Source organism: Ammodytes marinus (genome assembly GCF_949987685.1).
Source record: "Ammodytes marinus genome assembly, chromosome: 22".
Lineage (NCBI taxonomy): Eukaryota > Metazoa > Chordata > Actinopteri > Uranoscopiformes > Ammodytidae > Ammodytes > Ammodytes marinus.
The window spans coordinates 9,674,206-9,696,526 of record NC_137226.1 but is presented as its reverse complement, the minus strand read 5'-3'; the positions used below and the strand labels follow the sequence as shown (position 1 = coordinate 9,696,526).

The 22,321-nt window shown below is 42.2% G+C and overlaps 1 protein-coding gene across 2 annotated transcripts in view; it reads right to left on the bottom strand.

Annotated features, from left to right (window-relative positions):
• Positions 1-22,321, bottom strand: part of plxna4 (plexin A4) — a 211,609-nt gene that overhangs the window by 12,273 nt on the left and 177,015 nt on the right. For both annotated transcript variants that reach the window (XR_013845451.1, XM_080050959.1), the window contains exons 22-29: positions 20,416-20,684; positions 14,859-14,925; positions 13,919-14,065; positions 12,647-12,806; positions 9,558-9,661; positions 7,121-7,220; positions 4,870-5,060; positions 1,560-1,729 (exon numbers count right to left, since the gene is read on the bottom strand). Coding sequence is in view for 1 of the 2 variants with exons in the window: in XM_080050959.1 (XP_079907085.1) it covers positions 1,560-1,729; positions 4,870-5,060; positions 7,121-7,220; positions 9,558-9,661; positions 12,647-12,806; positions 13,919-14,065; positions 14,859-14,925; positions 20,416-20,684 (1,208 nt within the window). In the remaining variant the exon portion in view is untranslated. The remainder of the gene's footprint in view (positions 1-1,559; positions 1,730-4,869; positions 5,061-7,120; positions 7,221-9,557; positions 9,662-12,646; positions 12,807-13,918; positions 14,066-14,858; positions 14,926-20,415; positions 20,685-22,321) is intronic.

Sequence of the window (22,321 nt, the reverse complement as noted above, 5' to 3'; positions counted from 1 at the left end):
GAAGGCAAGCATAATGCTAATACAACTATTTTCTATCTGAAATTATTACTACTGGAAAAAAAATTGTCATTCTAATTTCAGTATGGGTTTAGCATATCAAACCTCTTCATTAAGTTTTTGATGATATTTATTTGTTGGTTAGTAGGTCATATCTACTAAATATAATAATATGATAAGACGATAAATTAAGAAGCAAAAGGGCTACATCAGAGGATGAACAGGGGAGCTGTGCTGATGGGGCAATCCCTAAAGGAGAGTTGAGGGAAGCAGTGGGGTGTGGGGACTGGCTGCTGTGATGGCTTGGGAGTTAATGGCATGTATGAAGATGATGGGTCCTGTAGGTTTAATGGCACCATTATGGGATGGGCACTGGCATTATTTTTCTCCAACATCAGACAAGATGAGGGCTTTGTTGCTGCCATGATTGCAGTCTTTTGAGACGATTGAAGGTTACGTGTAAGCACACACAGTGAGGAGTATGAAGACACTGGCCGGCGTATGCACATTCCACACGCAGCAGATATCTGTGGTGGCATCAGCACAAACTATTGTGTGCAATCTAAGTGGCTTTTTGTGATGGTGTGTTATGATAAATTGCTATTCATTCACAGCCCTCTAGTGAGAGCCCATTCCATTAAAACTCTAATGCAGGAGCGACCCGTTGAGCTCTCAGAAAACACTTAACACACACTGTAAATGGGCCAATAATGCAGACGCAAGAAGGGACCAAAATTAGGACCATAGCGAAAGTAAATAATATTTCTCCCCCATCTTTAGCTCCCTCCCCATTGCTCCCTCCATCTCTCTATTTGTCCCTCGATGCACATCAATTTTATCCTCCCATCTCCATGGTTCCCCTGAGCCTTGGGCTGAGTGATGCATGCTGGGATCTTGGCAGAGGCCAGGAGGCTAATGAGATATTAGTGTGCGTTAAACTCCCACTGAGTTCACTTCCTTTTTCTTAACCTTTTCATTTCTCTCCTCACTGCATTCTGGTGCACTGTTTGTTATTTAACCCCTACGACCCTGTTAAGGTGGGCTCACGTAGGTCAGTATGCTCTAAATTAATCACCAGATACTAATTTAGGGTGGACTTCCTCCACCTGAGAGCATACATTTGTCACTATGGAGGTTGCCACAGTGACTCACATTTTTTGGTCCAGTTATCCATGATAATAGATGGAGCGTTGTGGCAGCCAATTGGATTAGCCCCTTGTGGTTGGCTTTAATGAAGATTACATGCCCCTGTGGTTAATGGATATTAGGAACGGAAGAGGCGTGTGGTGAAGTTTGGCACTGACACAGGTCAGTGCCATGTAAAATGGGCTAAAGTGTACTGAACTATGTCTCCAGTGCATTAAACAGAGTGCAGAGAGAAAAGGCCAATAATGGTGCAGACGGCACCACACTGGTATACAAACCATGACATACATTTAGTGTCCATCAAAGATCGAAGTAACTGCCCCAACAGCTTCATAGGTGTTTATGACCAGAGCCCACTATGTATTTGTGTGGATGAAGGTACCTGTAGATTCAGATTCTGAAACTGCTCAACTCACCAGTTGCTCTTCCATGTGTGACGGACGTGTGGGTCATGTATGCTGTGTTTGTCGGCCTGCTCGTCCAGAAAGTCAAACATGTATTTGATGGCCAGTGGCAGGGCGCTGCCTCGATGGGCCGTGCTGAAAATGGTTTCAAACAGGTCGTCCACAAACTTCTGTAACGTGCCCTACAAAGGAGAGATGAAAAAACAGATTGTATAAAGCCCTTGTCCACATATAACATTTTTTATATCAGGTGATAAACATAGTTGACGGCCCATATTCAGTGTATTAAAGTTTTCATTCTTCATATTTGAATGTCCAGTGCTACGTAAGAAGTAAGAAGGGATACTACCACAAAACCAATGTGAAAATGTACAGATCTATAAGAAGCTCTAGTCTACAACTTTATTATGTCACTTTGTTATGCCAGTTTATATACTGAACAGGATACGCAGAAGCAACAAATGGGATTGTCACTATCACATTCTGCAGCATACCAATACCGACATAACAATAATGTCAGAAAGATTGGCATAGAACGTGTATATCTGTCGCTGTGTGAGTTTATGAGTTGTACAGTGCCTTGTCACTTTTGTCCCCTACCTCCGATGTTTATGTCTTTGACTCTTATCTCACAGACCTGGCCCCCTAAATCTGCTTGCAGCTTTGATGGGGGAAATTGTTATTTCACAGCTGACTTTTAATAATATCTAGGAACAGGAGGCGCATCTCCTAAGCCTCTTTGTGCTGGCGGATTAGCTCCCACACTGCACCATTGACCCTAATTTGATTTAATGTTGGAGACTTTAAGGAGGAGGAGGAGAGAAACAGAGAGTGAGAGAATCTAATCCTCTTGTAAAGAACGAGCTGATGGGATGCACGAAAGAGAGAAATGAAACGACAGAGGTTTCCTATCAGGGAAAAAGAGGCCATCGAGTGTGGCAGATGAGGTGTGTACAGGCACTAGCAAATAAAAATCCAATTTGGCTCGGAGCGGATGACCAAATCACAGAGTCAAGAAGAGAGGTAGAAGAGAGTGGGAGGAAAGGAAGGAATCCTGTTAGTCCGACAATCACGACATAGTTCTAATGTGGCCCACATTCCCTGACAGCTTATTGTTTTTCTATGACAACGGGACCACATATCTCTTTATCAAGCCCACGTGCCTTCCAAGAGACTGTCTACATTAGCTGGCAAGGAAAGACTCAACATTTTGCATGTGCACGGCACACATATGTGAATGTGTGTGTAGATATCAAAACCTGTGTGCATGCCTACAAGTGCTGAGGCTGTGACATTTTGTGTCATTCTCTATCTCAATGGGGGACTTAGGCATCAACGTTGTCATCATCACAGGGTTCTCTTGGAGATAAAAATGCTGACCCCCCGCCCCCCCCAACACACACAACCACGACCATCTACCCCGTCATTAGACCGCGCCCCTAAACACAATGTGTCATCTGGATCTGCCCCCGCCTTTAAAATTAATGGCAAGCTAACAACCAGAATGTTCGGGGACGGTGCAGAAACAAAAAATAGAAAGACAGGGTGAGGTAAAGCTGGAGATGCACACTCTTGAGAGTACAAGTGAGGGTGGAAAATGCAATCTTTCCTTGTGTGCCCCTCCACTCTCCACAAGCACGGGGCTGCTGTACCCACACTCAGTCAGAGTGACACTGATGGAGCTAATATGAGAGACGTCAGCGGCGTTGCCAGGGAGAGGTATTTATTGGCAAGGTGAAAGCCAAACGCAGTCAATTACACTGCCTGTCTGCCCAATCATTTCTCACCAAGAGAGATGGCCGGCCAAGATAAACTGGTTATTTCACAAAAACAATCCATCTGGAAAGATGATGTGCTGTCTTGCAGTCAGAAGGCCCCTTCCATGAACTGCAATGGGATAATGGCAGTGAAATAGAGCAGCTCACAGAGGGCCGAGAGGTGACGCGCACACGTGTGTGGGGCAGTTTGTGTCATGGTGATGGCTGCTCTGGCCTCCTTCTATTGTTCAGTCTCCTGTTTGCATCTTTATTCGTTTATTTTCAATGTGGCTCGGTTTCACGGACAGTCATGCTGAACTTGGCTAATGCTAGCTAATGTTGGCAAACTTTGTAGCTGTTGTTACATAACTCATAACTGTTTCTGCCAACTTTTTGATTCTTCTATGTGTGTGTGTGTGTACACGTGTGAGGGACTCTTGCCACTCTCTATTCACGATAAATACACAAAACAAAGCCAATGTTCTCCATGTGAACTGTTAAACAAAAGGCTTGTAGTGGATCAAAAACCAAACTGTCATGTTCCTGAATCAAGAAATTACAGCCTGAATATTTTCCAGACGGTAGCCTTTCTTGTTCCCTCACCTTCCCAGTACGCCTCTGTCTGTGTCTGATAGAGTGGATGTCTTGATGAGAAAAGGATGGAGGTGGCGCTTTAGAAGTGAATTGGAAAATTTGCATTCAGCTGTTGGATCAAAGTCACGTTTCCCACCAAACCAAATTAACTGCTTTCTGGAGGGCATTGTCATGAGGCACATACAAAGAGACTCATTTTATAGCCATTTCAATTTTTTGTCTAATCATTTTTTTTCCCATTATAGAAACACCTTCACTAGCTCCACAGGTCTTTCATTCTTTACCCTTTTTGATATGCCGCTGTGTCGACGCATTGGCAATTGAAAGGGAAAACAAACAGAAATATCTATTTTCTCTTTTCTCACCTGAGGGGATAGAGGAATACATTTGAATAATCTTTCCCACCGAGATGACTCATTCAAAGTAAACATGAATATTTAGAAATAAGATAATAATATTTTCTGAGTCACGGTAACACAGGGTGAGAGTGATGGTGACCTTTTAGCCTCTCACCTGCTGAACTTTCTTCAAGCTAAAAAGAAGTTTCAAATGCTACAAATCTTTATTAAAAAGAGTCAGCGATTCTGGAGAACACTTGTTGTCAAATCACTTCTTTGTCAACATCGGTGTCAAATCAGTCGTTCATACACAGCCTAGGCCCTGTAAATGGGTATGTAAACAAAGGGGACCCAATGTAGCTAGCAGCATGCCCTTTTTCAGAGCCTATGGCTGTGTATTAACACTGGATTATTTTTCAGCGTGCACACACAGTACGGGCAAGTAGCGGATCGTGAGATATTCCTTGATGTTGACAAAAAGTGATTATGACCAAAAGTGTTCTCCAGAATCGCTAACCCCACCTTTTAGAGTGAATATCTAGTACAACATGAGCAGATACTTTGACCTAGTAGCACCAATAAATAAAAAAACCCAATCAAATGTAAGATGTTCTAAAGGACAGATGGGCTTACCTTGGTAGCCAGAAGTCGCGTCAGGTAGATCTCAGAGACCATCTTGCTACCGCGGTCGCCCTCCTTCTGGTCTCCGTGCTCGTGGTTCTTCACCAGGTGCCAAACCTTCACCCCGCTCTCCAGGTCGGGAGTTATCATAGGGGTACGGGAACGCAGGCTGTCAGGGCTGCCAGTGTATTTGATCATGTTTTCTGTGAACAACAACATTCATATAACGTTATGTTAATGTCCAATCAGTGTCTCATTAACATGAACACGCCTAAGGTGTGTACATTATATGCTGAAAACAAAAGCAGAATTGTTTGGCTTTTTTCTGCACCCATCAAAAAGAGAAAGAAGACAGATCTAAAACTCTAATCAGTATCATAGTAGGATGTAATCAAGACGAAAGGAAAGCTTACAAATAAGCAAGAATCGGACAGGCAGAAACAAATAAAAAGAAAATCAACAACCTAAAAATACAAGTTTATTGCTCCCCCTAAAGAGCGAAGGAAAGCCTTAAAGTGGATGTCAGCTACAGAGACGTTTTTCTTCCTTTATTTTTGCCTTATTGCTACCAATTTTCAGGCCTGGGAGATTGGATATAAAACTTTTAGAAAGTGTGCATGGTTAATTTTTCATGGCTTCTTCTTCTCCTAAGGAAAATACGTGGGCATCATAGGGCTGACACAAAATCGAACAGGTGTCAGGGGAGATGAAATATGTATGGCCCACCCAATGACCGGAGCGCCGATGACATTTCCAAACACATGGCTCAATGAATGTTTACACAGTGTGAAAAAAATTGATCAGTGGGCGCGGTTGAGAGGAGTGGAGGATAAAAAAAAAGAAGAGTGTTTTTCACTCTGACAGAAATCAATCTGTCCGGAGAGAAAAGCGGAGAAGTGTTCGGAGGAGAAGCTCAGGGTAAAAGAGACAGCTGGAGACATCAGATATATATATATAGAGAGAGTGTGTGTGTGTGTGTGTGTGTCTGCTCAAGTTTAATTACTGTATGATAAACTGAAAATGCTTTTCTCTCCTATTGGGCACCTCAGTTAGCAATAGTTAACTGTAGTTTTGACCTGTGTCGAGTTTTCCCAACAGGGCTGTTTAAAAAAAAAATTAGGGACACTGGATTGGACACTAATTGTGCTGTTGTTTGAGGTTGTGTGGGTGCAAGAGGATGTGAGCTGGGGTTTTAATATAAGGGATGAGTGGTGGGTAGAAAAACATTCATTTGGTGTTAATTATTTATTCAAGAGTTAGAGAGCTGAGGGTGAGGCAGGGATACACAGGAGAGAGATTACTGGTTAGAATTCTATTCTGATCCACTCAGAGGAGGTGTTGTTGCTTTTTTTCTCCTTGTGGTTTCTGATGGAAACATTACATCAAAGACACAAGGGTTTCTCCTTTCATCGTCTGACTCAACAGTGTTTGTCTTAATCCCTCTACTCTTTCCACAACTTTCTCTCCTCTTCCGCCTCTTTAGAAGCTATATCAAATTCATCCGTGCTTCTTATTTTCACTATGTGGCCATTGTACTGGGAAAAAAGAGTTCAAAGTCACTCTCAAGAAACCACGCCAGTTGTGAAGTGGATCGTGCTTGCGTTTGAAGTCAATCCCTTAAAAAAAAATTGATGGAGGGAGATATTCCTGGCATGATCTACCCCCCCCCTCCCCTCCCTTTTTTGTTGCACCAATCACCTTGTCCCTATCTGGTATAATTTGGAGCTAGGAGATAGAGAGAGAGAGAGAGAGGTGAGATCTTATGGAGATGAGGTGATGCTAATAATGTGGCTCCACATTTGATGTGTCTGAAGTGTTTGCGTCCAGCGAGGCTAGCTTCTTTGATCAGCGACTAACTTGATGGTTTCTCAGGGTGAAGGAGATGTGGAACAGACGCACAGGCGGAGAAAAAAAAACACAATTGCACATGGACGTACTCTGAGTTTCAAGAGGCCAGAACAACACAAGAAGAAATCTATCTGGTCTCTTGGTAGGTTTTAAAAATCCTTTCAACTTCTATAACTGCGTCTCCTGTTTCTATCAGTGTTGTGATGCAGGGTCCTGTAATATCTACTCACAGGTGGGATAACCTACTGCTGTGGTACCAGTTAGTTTATACCTGTTCATACTTTAACAATATTTTATTTTAATTAAAATGTATTATTTTTATGATATTGTTATTTTTTTTTTTTACATGAAAGTGGAAAGTGTTTCTCCGACACAGAAACTACTGAAACTTGAAAGAAGAAACAGGTCAGCTTACCGTATTTACTTGCAGAGGTTCGAGACACAGTGGAGTTGTTTACTGAATTGTAGGCTGTGACTTGCTTGGGAACCAAAGCCATTACTGCATTATCCGTTACCTGGAAAAACAGACACATATTTTATGCAAACAGACACATATTTTATGCAAATGACAAAATAAAAATTTAGCAGGAATTTAGTCTTTTCATTTGTGCTCCTTTTTTATAACATAACCAATAAGAAAACCCATAGATCATTGTGTTGGTGTCATTTTCTATATTTCTCTCCATCTATTCTGGTTTCATATGTGGATAAACAGAATATCTGATTACCCTTATGTGCTCTTTTCAGCCCACATGTGCATATGATGAGTGACAGGGGGAGGGGAGAGTTTAGCGGAGCGTTGTACGGGCCTGTGTGAGAGGGGACATCCCATGGTCTCTATTCAATAATACCTGTCCTCTAGGGTTGGCTAGTGTGCGTGTGTGTGTGCATTTCAGAGTGTGCGTATGAAGGTGTGAGGAAATCAAGCAGCGCGTGCGCCTGTGTTAGACTATGTGTAAATAAGTATGTGTTAAAGACAAAAGGAGTCTATCGTGTACTCCTCCTACCCATGGATTCAATTAACACGCCTAGAATGTACTCTGTGCCAGCCACACACACGTACACACACACACACGCACGCACGCACGCACGCACGCACGCACGCACGCACGCACGCACGCACGCACGCACGCACGCACGCACGCACGCACGCACGCACGCACGCACGCACGCACGCACGCACGCACGCACGCACGCACGCACGCACGCACGCACGCACACACACACACACACACACACACACACACACACACACACACACACACACACACACACACACACACACACACACACACACACACACACACACACACACACACACACAGTACCCCAATTCTGCATAATCTGGAGACCGTGCTGCAGGGTAAGGCAGGGTTAATTGAAGTGATCTCTATCATAGTGTAGGTGGATGGGACAGGGAATTAGGACCAGGGGGCTTTTGTGCGTTTATATGGGTGTGCGTGTGTGCGTTGGTGTGTGTGAGAGAGACAGGTCCTTATTAACATTGTATCATTATTTTACCCAGTCACTCAATCTGCTCCTTATGCATAATATGTTTATATTATTGTAAGCAGGAAGCCCACAGGACAGATTTTGTTATTCCATTTGTGGGGAGCCCCCACTCAAAACACCCTCAAGCATGCGCCCTGATCACTGCCCTTATATGTTGAATTGATATAAAACGAGCTAAGCACAATGGAACATCATGAAAAGGAGGGGTGGCATTTAGAGATGTAACATTTGTAGCGGAAGATAAAGGCAGAATGAAAAGCACAGGAGGAGGAGAGATATATATCTTGTTATGGGATAAAAGATTAAACAATTGTTGTTAGGGAGTTAAAGTGAGTTGAGGAGTTTGGCTAGTGGCAAATCAAACCAAATTAGTTTAACTAAAGAAAACACTTGATTCTACTGAGTGTGTCTTGTTGGTCATATTAGCTTTTAATAAGATAAGACAATATATACCAAGACCCAATACAACATCGCATCTGGGTTGGCATCAATCAATTAAGTGCATCAATGGATTTGATTAGACAAGATTTCAACTAAATTATTGGTGGATTTAACCTTTTTAAACTCAATCTACAGTCAGCCATTTTTGGTGAAATCAAAAAACAAGTGCAAATGCAAAGCATGGAATGCAGATGCCCTTGAATTTGAAGTCTGAATGTGTTTGTGGTGTGTCGCCACCCATCTTCAATCTTTGCTAAGCCCCCTGACATATTTTGAGTGGATGGAAAGGGTTTTTCTTTTTTCTTTTCTGGCCCGTCAAGGATAAGGCGCCCCTCTTATTCCCTGGCCTGAAAAAAAAAATGAATTAACTTCTGTCTTCATTATCTTATCTCAGATTGGAATCAGCTATAATCTATTCCACCTGCGCCTCACACTTCAAGCCTGTTGACACTTGCTGATGCTGACATTTAATTAGGCACCATGCAAACTGCACATGGAGGGGACAGTGGCTTGTTTAGAAGTTTGAATTATTACCATTAATGTCTGCCTGTTGTGTGATATCTATGGTAAACACTAATCCATTATAGAGAGAAGATGACACTTTGCCAGCACATCAGATTTTATCTTGAGCCCTCGACCCCAGTCTACACACATTAGAGATTACTTCTAAAGTATTCCATTCCTCATTCCCCTTCACCTGACAGAGAACTTGCATTGAAGTGTTGTGTTTAACTCATTTCTGTGTGAGGTCGTAAAACTTTACAAACACTTTGTACATTTCCAGAAATGTGTCTATGAGTATCCCACACCGTGGACAAACAAGGACTCCAATGAAATGTACTTTGTTTCTCTCAAGCTCTTCAACGGTTTAAAGCATTGTTGTTTTGGTCACAGGATACCTGATAATGGAACAGCATGTTGAGTCTCTTCCAGTCCCCTTCAATCTTAGTGGTGATGTCCTCATCCTGCAGGATAATGCGCTGTCCTCGACCCTGGCGCCATTCTGGGGGGGAAAAAAAACAAAAATATAAAAATATTAAAACACATATTCTCACATACTGGTTCTTTGAGATTCTCTTTTATAAGTTTAAGTTAAATTCCCACCAAACATGATGTTGTATGACTGGGAGTAACAGGGTGAGTGTGTATGTGGCAATTATCTAATTATGTCATTCACATCATGTATACTGTCTGTATGTGCAGCAATCTAATTACACCCATCATTACAAAAAGTGTAATTCTTAGATGAAAAGACAAAGTACATAAACACCAAAAAGGCTTATTTATGCGTACAGTCTACCAGAGCACTAGCTGTCACTATTTCTTTCTTTATCGACTGAGGCTCTCTCTGTTTCTTCGAACAGAACAATCACTTCACATTGTCATTTAAAGCCAGAATAGAATCGCATAACACAAAATCTTAAAAGTAGATGTGGAGGAGAAAGGCAAAGAGATGTAGAACCAAAAGAGAAATGGCACACGTCAGAGATGGTTACAAGAGGCCAGTTGAATTAATCAGCCACTCCACTCTTTTTGGAATGAAACTCTCTCTCTCTTTTGGCTCTTTCCATCTCTTTTGTGATTACAGTTGCATGCCCAGGACTCGTGCACTTCCTTCTCCATCTGCAGCACCTCCCGCTTGTCTGACTCCCTGCCGAGCTTGGAGCAGATAGAACCCATGTTCATGATGCCAACAGGATGTGGTCAAAGTAGAAAAAGCCACAAACGAAAAAGCGATAGCCTACTTACAGACTGCAGATGACCGAGTTCTATACTTCAACTAGTTACTTCCAGTGGATACAATGGTGTCTTTCAGTTAACAAGATGCTGTTAACATGACCTTGAACTGAAGTACCTCTACACTACCCAACAACTGTGTAACCTCAGTACAAATCAAAACAAAAACTTTGAAATAAACGTCCCACAATACCCCAGCAACATTATCATAAGTAAAAAAAAAAGAAAAAGGAAAGTCATCTGATAAACAAACACGCAGATGATTCCACTATTCTTTTTGCAGCCATCACAGGCTTTAGGAATCCGTTACTGTATCTGTGCTCATTTGCTGGGCTTTGCACCTGCGTTGGCCACTGTCATCTCATATTCTGATCCCAGACAGGAAAAACAAAGCCACATTCACCGTGATGAAAGCCTGTCTTTGGAGGTTCGACTTGTGAATTGTGTTAGCATCTGAAAAAATCTGCAGGAAATAAAAGATTCTCCTGTTGTTTTTGTCTATACAGTAGATCCACCGCCCTATACACATGCAAATGAGGGGCTGTCTCCAGTTGAGGCTCAGTAAACAAATTAAGAAATAAAAAAAATATTTTGCCGATTCTCAATTCTAGTGGTCGCTACTCAGTAGGGCAAATACAGTGTGTATGTGTGTGTAGACCTGTACCGTATTTTCCGCACTATAAGCCGCACTGGACTGTAAGCCGCAGGTGTTATAATGTTTAATTATCATATGTAAGAGTTTGTGCACAGAGGGGATTGTCGGGAAAGAGATGGCTGCTTGAGGAAGCTCCCATTTATTAACATTTCAACAAACAAGTTGCATATTTGCAAAACGTATTCAAGTGTTACCATTTAGTGCAATAGTAGGCTAGCTACAGAACATATACTGTGCTGTGTAATAACAGGGTCGAAAAATGGGGGAAAAGTCGCGGCTTATAGTCTGAAAATTACGGTATTATAAACTCACACACAACCAAAGAGATAAGGGCCCTTGGGAGTGTATGGAAGCTGATGGTGGAGGGAGCCACTCGCAACATGGACACACACACACACAAACGCACACACACACACACACACATACACAGGTCCTAGCTTCTTTGTTCTTAGGCCCCATATTCTCTGAAACCCTATGGGGGGAATGTGGATTGCATTGACATGGGAATTTAAAAAACAATATCTGGGATAACAACCTTCCTGGCCAATCTGTCTCAGGACAGGCCTGCCACAATCCCATTATCCCTATCAGCCATTGCAATCAGCCTGTGTATATGTGTGTTTGTTTGAGTGTGTGTATGTGTGTCAGAGATCATGAGAACCACTGATATTACCTGTATTAATAGAGCACCTCTATTCAAGTTAAAAAAGTGTGTCAAAATAACAAACCAATCAAATGGATGACTTGTTTCCTCTCAGGCTTTATCATCAATAGCACAGGACCAAGAAATGCTTATTACGACACCATGTACTGCACTGAAAAAACTACCTGACAGGGTTGCAGAGATAAGTCAAACTTGGGTCCTGTTTATGCTTTGTTTATTGACTCATGATTAGGTGAGAACTTTAAAAATCTGTGAAGCATATTTAATTCCATATGCATGATCTCTTGTGAGCTTGCTTTGAGTCATTCTCTTACTCACACTCCCAATCACAGACGTACAGAGCAAGTGGCCAGCTAACTCTGACAATTTCCAATTCCCTTCTGCAATAAAACAATAATAGAACAACAAATCCGGGCCCAAAGGGGGGCCATAAAACAATTTGATCCAGGAATGTCGTCAAAAGGCTAAACCAATCTTCTTCACTTAGCTATCAACACAGGCAGATTCCCTACGGTACATGCACTCAGCCTCATTTTAGATCCGGGCTTGGTTATAAATATGCTATTACGAACACACCAACATGGGCTTAGAAAATCCATCTGGCAATATTAAACCATAAAAAGCATGGTGTACTGTAGAGACAGCCTGTAGATATTGGCAGACAAACAGTCATGGATAATATTGTTATGCTCAAAACCAATGCATGCAAGGTGTACCGAAGCCCCTGATCACTACATACCCAGCCGAGAAGGTATTTTACCTTTCTGTCCTATCAGAGGCACCTTAGAGTCCTTTGCAAATATGTTAGACCCAGGTTGGATGCAAATTGAGATACCCAACATATGCAGTTGTAAATTGAATGTGCCAAAGACAACTGGCTTGTTACATAATAAAATAATGTGGAAAAAGCAGTAGAGGAAAAGTATATGTACCCAGGTCCATGTCGGAGGCTTTTAGGCGGTGGGAGTGTGGCACGTTCTTGTAGATGGCATCCAGGATCTTTTCCTTCGCTTGGCTGATGGTGTCACAGTTCAACACCTTCACCTGGATCTCAGGACTTTTCTCATTCTCTGGATGAATGCAGTTCACCACCTGTAGCAGAAATACACACAGGACTGCAGTTAAACAGTATCCCAGGTGTGCTTCAACATCATGTGTTTCACATGATGGGAGAAATGTTAAATAGGTGAGGGTTCTTGTACTATTTGCAAATGCAGCAGTCCACCTGGAAAGATGAAAGCATTGTTAATATTTGATCTAATTCAAAGGATAAGGTGTGAGATATCTAATTAATCTTTAATCTCAGATACCTCAGAGAAGAGGTTAGGGTTTTTGTTTGGAATCGTGGATTGCTACTCAATGAATCTGCAGTAATTTTCTGCTTGCCAATGGGTCTGTGAAAGAATGCAGCAGCAAAATTGTTCATTATTCACACATTCACTAGGGGAAGTGCTCTTCCCTTGAAGCCTGAAGAGAGGCAGCAGTGTGCTACCTGAATTGCTGAGCAGTAAACCAGCTAATTATAATATTATTTGGATATTCATCAGTTACTGCAGTGCTGCCTTCAGGTGTCGATGGGAATAGAGGATTAACACAAATACACATTACAAGGGAGATGCTTAATATTATCTTCTAGCACCTGAATGTCTACATTACATATACAATGTACTCTTCCTTCCTTTACTACACAAATGTTTACATAACTAATTGGTGATTATGTTGTAAATGGCCAATCTGAAGCAAATTTACTGAACATTTATTATTTCCTCCTATCACACTTCCATGGATTTTGAGAAAGTAAAAAAATAATCTGGAAAGGATAGGATGGTAAAAAAAGACAGAAGCAATAGAAAGTGTTTGCGTTTCCCCTTCTGAAACAATCACGTCACAGTGGAGAGGACCACGACAAAACAGACTCTGGGAATAACAGAGAGGCTCCAGAGCTTTGGCATATCTTTACTTGCTCAGACACGTACAAATGCATAATGTCTTTTTTTCCCCTCTCCTCATCCCAAAGCTCTGCTCTCTTCTTTGACAGTGAGGTCGCACCTTCTGTGCCCCCTGCATGTCAGGCGTGACAACGACAACTTAATGTTCCGTTGCTCATCTCATGACCAACAGCCCATAACCAACCTCTTTGCCTGGAAGCATATTAAGCATCCCCTTTTAGCCATACGACCTGCGCGGGCAGGTGAAGACCTTACCAGCGTCTTGTAGTCAATCTGTTGTCTGATAAGCTTGTCCTCGCTGAGCGAGTAGCGTGCCTCTCCTGTGATGGAGTCAATGGGGCCTTTCTCCATCTGCTGCTTGATGGCACAGAACAGGGAGAAGAGAGGTTCGCCTGCACACTCCTGCAAAAAAAGGTTTTGGAGAGAAAGGAATTGAGAAAAAGTCAAGCAGGTGCTATAGAGACACATTGAAACCATTTCTGCACTTTGCTCACTGTCAGCAAAGTGTAATCATGTCTGAGAAGAAAAATATCTAAAATGTTGAAGTGGCTTTTTGTAATGTTTTTCCAGACTGCATTGCCTCCAAAGTTGCTGAGCAAGACATCATGTTCCAAACTCTATCGTTCCCCTATCCTAGCACCTCTCAATATAGAAACATTGCAGAAATGAAGCCGGAGCGTGGGAATGAAAATGCCACGAAAGGCAGACTCTTCTACCCTCCTGAAAACACTTGTCGTTCATCAAAAAGAAGAGATATGCCATTTATCATTAATGTATTTATTCTCCTCTCAGCTGCAGGATGATGGTGACAGTTTGTTTGACTCAAGGGTAAAGAGTATAGAATTTTGCTTTTAGTTAACATTCGGTGCTCTCAGGTAAATAGTACTCCTTTTCAATGGAACATAGATTTCAGCATACATGCTAGCTGAAAAAGGTCAACTTAATTCTTAAATTTATCTAAGAGGTAGTTATTGAAGGAAGGCTTTAATCTAGCCTGATCAAAATACTTGATTACTTTTTATGAAATCAATAATTGTATTCGTGTACCTAATTAAACCTAAAATACAGGTCTGCTTTAAAGCAAAGTTTGCATTACTTGAATGAAGAAATTACTTCCAAACAATCAAATTAGTTGACTACCGCTAATTTTACAAGAGCATAAAATAGACGTTGAATACAAATATTGAAGAGATACCTTCAGAAACTTGTAAAGGAGGAAGGTGAACCAGTTGGTCAGCATTTTCTCTGCAACAGACTCAGTCCTGCAAACAGACAGACACAAAGTACATAATGAACATATGATCCCCACACTCTTATTACCATCATAAATATTGAACACCATCATCAAATATTCTGCAAAAATGTCTGCTTCTAATGAATAGCCTTTCGTTGCACAAATATAATTCCATGAATGAATTGACTGAGAGAGCCATTGCACATGCTGTATGATGGCCTTTCAGACAATCTTTTCGGCTGGTCTTTTATGCTCAGGCACGCCAAGGGCAGCTCGTGTACGGCGGCGGGGATTTTAATATGAGGCAAAAGCAATTAAAAGCCTTTATTTGATCCCGGTGGATTGATGTCGTTAGGGGCTGGAGCGGCTCCGTAATAACACTGGCCTCATTATCAAGCACTCCCTTGCCTATTCACTGGACTAACACTCGATCCGTGCACAATAGAAAGTGAATGAATACATCTCCCTCTCTTTCTCCGCCTTGGCATCCATGCTCCACTGGTGTGGCAAAATGGTGTGTGACTTGTGTTTGTGTGCGGCTCTGTGTGTATGTGTTGACCTGGGCAACACAATGTGATTGATCCCGTGTGAATGGCTAATATGCATACGTAATAACAGCGGCGGTAGTGGGCGAGAAAGAGGAGAGGCGAGGATCGGATATCCTTTGACGGCAACCTTCCTGACCAGCAGCAGGGGTGTGTGGGTAATCTGTCAGAACACCTCAGACTCACACACCCACAAACACCCCTCCCTCTGCTTTACAATGAGCAACAACCATAGGCATCAATATTTCAGGATTAGTGTCCATTGTGTCTACATGTGTGTTTGTATGGGCTTTGTCCCATGTTTCGGCTGCCACCTGCAGCCCTCCCACCTTTCACCATTCACTCAGCCTCTTTAAGGGGCTCCACACTGAGGAGTTAGAGGGGGGTACGGGATGTCTACTGTGCCAGTGGGGTCGGCCTGGCACCCCCCACCAACACTGGCACAACACCTGGGGCGGATTAACTTCCTGCCTCTCACTGGGCTCACACTTTTATTTGGCCGCCGCTCGTGCCCCTTCCCCTCTGTCCACAGATCCCAGGGTCTACCAGGTCACTTTTCATCTTCTCTTTCATGTGTCCTTGCTGTCTTATGCCCTCCCTCTGGCTGCCCCACTCTGGATCCTGTAATCATACACACTTCCAAATCCTATCCATTTCCACAAATGTAGCCCATCTATCAAAGGGATGAAAGTAGCATAGAGAAAAGGAGGAGGTGCACAAGGAAGGAAGGATGGAAAAGGAAAATGAAGAAAAGAACTAGAAGAAATGGCTTGGCTGAGTCTGGCCGTCCCTTTTATTAGTCACTTTCAATAGATGTAGTGTTTTATGTGTGCCCGTGTAAGTGGACAAGTGTGTTTAAAGGCTGACGTGCTAAAAGCACAAATTAATCCCACTGCGTATGTATTCAGAAATGACCATGTGTGCTGACTAGTGTTTATTGCACGTGTGTCTGTGTGAGCCATTGGCAGCGTGTGCCAGGCCTGCAGTAATAAGAAGTCTTGGCACAGCCCCACCGGTTTGCTTTTGCTCATTCTCGTTCACAGCACAGTCTACGGGGAACAAGGATAAAAATGGAGATGGAGATCCTTTCAGATCTATAATGCAAGTATTTGGTATTACAACTTTCAAATAATGTTCTCCAAACCTTCTCAGCTGCTTCTCAAAACACAACATAACCTACGTTTGGGTTCATGCAATGAAATGTGCCGTAGCATGTTGGCATGGTCAGGCTTCCCTACTTGGCAGGCAGACAGAGCGGCAGTGGGCATTGAGAATGATTTAGAGCAGAGGGGACCTGGCAGTCAAACTGAGGCAGGGTTGATGAGAATCAGTGCTGCATCTCACATTGAACATGTATTTGGCCATGGCTGCCAGTAACATGTATTTGTGTATTCCTATGAAATGGACACCTACACTTTGTGAAAAACCGTTCCATGCTGCAGAACTGTGCGTCTTCGATGGAAGATGTGAACAGCCTCTCTCCTTTACTGATATGTCTTTGGTTTACACTTTACATACTACACTAGATTGATCCCTCACTGTATCTTACCAAGGTACAACCCCCAGATGCTTATTTTGTCGAACTAACACTTTTAATAAGCTGGAAGCAATTTTATCTGATATATCACTTAGACACACAACTTTATTGTCCATGTTATTAAATTGACACTTTTATCATTTTACATGCATTAGAGGTGATTTCATGGTGTCTTTAAGACGCATCTTAAACGAGATTCAAGTGAAAGTTAATCTTAAACTTCATTCTCGTAAAAAAGGAGCAATGGTGGCTGTGTTAACCAAATGTGTAACTGCATCTGAGAGCGTCTCCCATGGTTTCAGTCACATAAAACATCACAGCTTGAAGTCAGAAATCATTTCCCTCCCTCTCTCTGGCTCCCGGTGAGAAAAAAATGGGCATTTTATGTGTCAAACTGTGTCACAATGACACTAACTTGTTGATGCACAGGTGCACATACAGACATTAGTCTTATTAGAACATCTCTAGGCCTTCAAACTGTGTGTGTGATAATTGTGTATTTGCGTTGGAGCCAAAGCAATATTTTGTAATGCAAGAACATATTGGGCTTTCATCTTTTGACCAATATATCAAAACTGATATTTTCATTCATCAACTGCAGCCAAAATAAACTTCAAACTACGGACAGGCTGTTTAACTCTGGGAAGAAGGGGTGGTGTTGGGTGAGGCAAGCGAGAGATGGAGGATGGAGAGGAGTTAAAGGAGGAGAATGCAGCAAGGAATGCGACAGATGGTTGTGGAAGGCTCTCGTTAGTTAGCTTGCCTGGTGGTTGTGCTTCAGCACAGGTTGAGATGGGACAGATGGAAGGATGTGTGTTTGTGTGTGGAGAGAGGACACACACACACACACACACACACACACACACACACACACACACACACACACACACACACACACACACACACACACACACACACACACACACACACACACACACACACACACACACACACACACACACACACACACACACACACTTCTTGGAAGAGGAGGCAGTGGGTAGCCGTGCTCAGATGCTGTGCCAGAGACACCCTGCTCACGCACTTTAAGCATTGATTTAGCAATCAAGAAAACAGGGAAGCGGAGAGAGGACGGGAGGGAGAGCTGGCAATATAGATTGAGAGAGTGAATATAGGAAGGAGGATGAGAGATAAAGATAGTGATGTGTGAAACAAACAGCACAAGCATCAGAACTGAAGATAAATAGAGGGGGAGAGAGAGAGAGCAGACATGGGCAGGTAACTAGGGAGGATGGCAGTGAATAAAGAGAAAACAGACAGAACAAATTAGAGAGAGAAGAGAGGGAGGGAGGGGTGCTATCTTTCCTGTAAAATATATTAAGACACATCTTCACAGCCTTATGCCTGTGTATCTTGGCTATCTTCAGCTGCTGCCCAAGGACACGCCAGTCATCCCACACTGGGGTGGCGTAGCTTTGCTCACACAAGCCTCATCACATCAGAGATGCATGCTGGGATTGTTGAAGGACTAATAAGCGCATCCAAGGAGGAAGAATGCAATGAAGACAGTCTGATCTGGCAGCCCATCACAGTCGTGTGTTTGACAAATGGGCAATCAAACTGGGCGTGCGTTTGCTGTTAAGCATGTGCTCTAGCCTCCAGTGCTGGCTGTATGCGATGGCATTTTCCCCAGCTTGTCCTTCTCCCTTTCCCCTTGACGACAAGGAATGGTGAGACCAAGAGAAGGAATGTGGAAAGAAAGTGTGACGTATTTGGACGGTGCTCGAAGATCTGTTCCTATTATTGCAGCTCTTCCAGCAGCTATTTGATATATTGAGAATTTCATATTCTAATCTATTCATATTCAATTTCGAAATGCATAATCGAATAATGACATAAAATATCTGGGTGTGTTGGCACGTAAACTAAGAGATCAAAGAGCTGATTTCACTACCTGCCTCCATGCCCCAGTAGCCAGCTCTCCTCACATGGCGACACAGCTTTAAGTGTCTCCATTGTCCTTGACTAGCTCTCCCTGTGTCTGCTGTACGAGCCGTCTCTTATGTTGTATCTACTGCCAGGATCAGCGATTACTCCATTGTTTAGTGGCTGCTGCACCAGACTCGGTGAGCTCTGGCTGCAATTAATCATGCCTCCCTGTCGAGACAGCAGTAATCTCTCTCTGCATCGCCAAGTAAGAGTCCAAACAGGCTTTTGATGAGGTGAATATGCCTACTGTCTTGTGTGGATTGTACGATGCACAGCATTCATTTCAGTCCAATTTAGTGGTAGTTGTCTTATTTGCTGGTAAAGATGAGTTTTTAGCCGGAGGGAAAATCTGAATTTTAATTGAAATTACACGCACAAATTAATTTGTGAAATCATCTGGGGGTGTCGTGACTTGAAGGACGACCCCCAAGCAAAAAAAAAGCATACAATATCCAGTGTGTATTTGCATAGACATGCATGCACGCATCACACAAATACACAACAGCTTTTGAGGAAGCTGGTTTACTCAAGTAACCATAATCATCACATTTACCAAACACCGCTGGCAGGAAAGCATAATCACATACATTTCTGTGTTCAAGTGCATGCTATTAAGGCTTTCACTGCAAATCCAAAGGAGGGCTGTGAATGTGCAAGAGAGCAAGCTTTCAGTCTCATTTTCTCCATTTCTTCATAAATGAGTATTTCTTTTCCCCCTCTTGAGCTATTTGAAATTAGATTCACTGCTAATGAATCCTAATTATTTAGCTAATGATTTGCATGGCAACGCACTCTGGTTTCTCTGAGACAGAGCCAGCAAAGGTTGCGGGAGTTAATCCAAACATGACACGGCTAGAAAAAACACTGAGTAGCATGTTCTGTCCTTGATAGTAAAGGGTTTACATTAACAAGTACAAACCTTTAGCTCAGTTCGTAACCAACAAAATACAACCCTTAAAGGTGCACTATGCAGTTTCAGGGGAGGGGTACTTGTTGCTATTTCCAGAGCCTGCAGTTAGTTTACAAAATATATTCTCTCCACGTGTAATTCTTGGTATGGAATTATTACCACATCATAAATCAATGCACACATCATTCTCAGGCCCGAGGAACCAAACGTAAAATTTGAATATTTTTGTAGACAAAACTGTGGGCCACTTTTCAGCTGGCTTTCTAATTTCAAACAGCGTTCCAGGGATCCAATTTACCTGTGAGTTAAGCTTGATATTCAGTTATGAGAATATACCTTAGAAAATGTTCACTTCTCTGACACACCCAAAGCTACACAGTGCACCTTTAATTTAGAGACGTTCAATAACTCAATATCTATCAAACTTCCTACGACTTGCTATTATAAGGAAGAAGAAGGAGAGAATTGAGGGTTGAGGGTTCCTTCTTCTTTAAGAATATGCAGCAAAGCACCAAGCTCAAAAATGTCCCTCGCCAGCTGTGTTGTATGTAGTTGTAGTTTGAGCGTGTATCTCACCTGCGCAGCAATAGCTTGGGGTGGTTCTTGCTCTCCAGGTTGCGGTCTATGAGGTCAGACAGCAGGTGCTTGAGGACGTCGGTGGCGTACTCCAGCTTGCTCTGCAGCACTGTCATGATGAGCGAGGCCACGTTGCCACGGTCCCTCATGGAGAAACCGCGCTGGGCCTCCAGTGTGCGGATGAAACACAACAGGAAGACCTTGTTGTTGATGAGCGCGCCAAAAAGCTTCAGACCCTTCTCCACTTGCTCCTGCCGGTAGCCTGGCACCTGGGAGGAAACAGGAGAAATGTTACCACTTGAATGAAGGACATTATTAATAACAAGGAGGTAGACAATACAGATTTGGATGAAATGTAATGTAGAACTAATTAGTCATCAGTTCATTTGGATGTAATATTGACCCTGTACTGTATTCCTTATTGATGGGAAGCATTATATCAGTTTAATTGCCAAAACAAAGTTAAACATTACATATAATCATAATTAATATATTTCATATAGGGTTAATGTATATGCTATATCAACAAATGTTTGAAAACATGTGTAGTTATGAAGTAATACATAAACTATCTCTACTCTCTACCATCAGTTCATCTTCATAAATAATAATGGAAAGGGAAGAGAAATGGAGTGAGAGAAAGAACAAAGAATCGAAGGAGATGGGGAGTTTAACATCTTCCAGCTTTTGTTACATTTAGTTTGAAGGTTGAGAATAAAAAGCAGGAAAACGCACTAAGCCCCTGGAGGGAATGTTTATTACTTTGATGGTGCTGCTGTGTTCCACACTAATGCAAGTAGAAAGAGAGTGCAGTGATGTGAATTCCCCTCGCCTGAGCCCAGATTGTCCCTGCACCATTTATTCTAGTCACTTTGCCACACATGCTTCTTTTTTCATAAGTAGCACCAATTGAGATTAGTTTTTTTTCCTCTTCAATCTGTCAAGAGCACTTGTGGTAAGACAGCATCTCTTTGTACCCAATGCAGCTGTCACCCAGCGTATGTTCTGTCTTTTTACCTTTCCTGAAGGAACCCGTTGTAATCTGCTGGGAGCTATTGCTAAACTGTAAGTCTAATTTTATACCACCTCACTAGATGTGTACAGCGTTTGTGAGCGTTTTTGTGTATAGACACAGTAAATCTGGAGAAAGTGTGTGTTCATGTTTTCTGTTCTTTCGGCATCTACGCAAAGTAAACTGTGAATGATAACATGCTACAGACACACACAGCACCATGGAAATGTAAGTAGAGACAGCTCTGGACACTGAAATATTTAGGTTTAGTTGGTCAACAGCTGGAACACTATAACGACAACAACTGTTGAAACAAAATTGTTTCCAGAAAAACCAAGGATGAAATGAAAAATAAAATTCAAAGAAAGAAATAACACAAAAGCAAAGCAATATGAGATTCAAGTGTAAAGTGAAATTGTTGGGAAAATAAGGAAAGGAAGTTATTTTTGCTGCTAAGAATAAACCTGAATAGTTACAAGGAAAAAATAAAATGCCAAGAAGCAATCTTCCCGGAGCTGACACGTGACAAGACTATATTCAATATTTTCTCTACGTGTAATTCTTATATTAACTGAAAGCAAAGCATGTTTTTTAAATATGTCAGTACTGAGCAAACTGTTTCACTAAATACCTTAACAGACTTTTCATCACCTGCTATTTCTAGCTGTTACAGCCCAGTCAAACACTTGACTTTAAATCCTCCGACACATCAATAACAATTAGGCAGCCATCAGCAGCTTAAGACAAGCCTGCTGCTTTTTTCATTAGGCTCCTATCCCACATTACACCCCTCATACAGTTCCACATTTATACCAATTAAAACATAATTAATATTGCTTATTACTTGGAAATTCTCATCAGTGATAGAGTGGCCAACCCCGAGGGCAGTGAAAT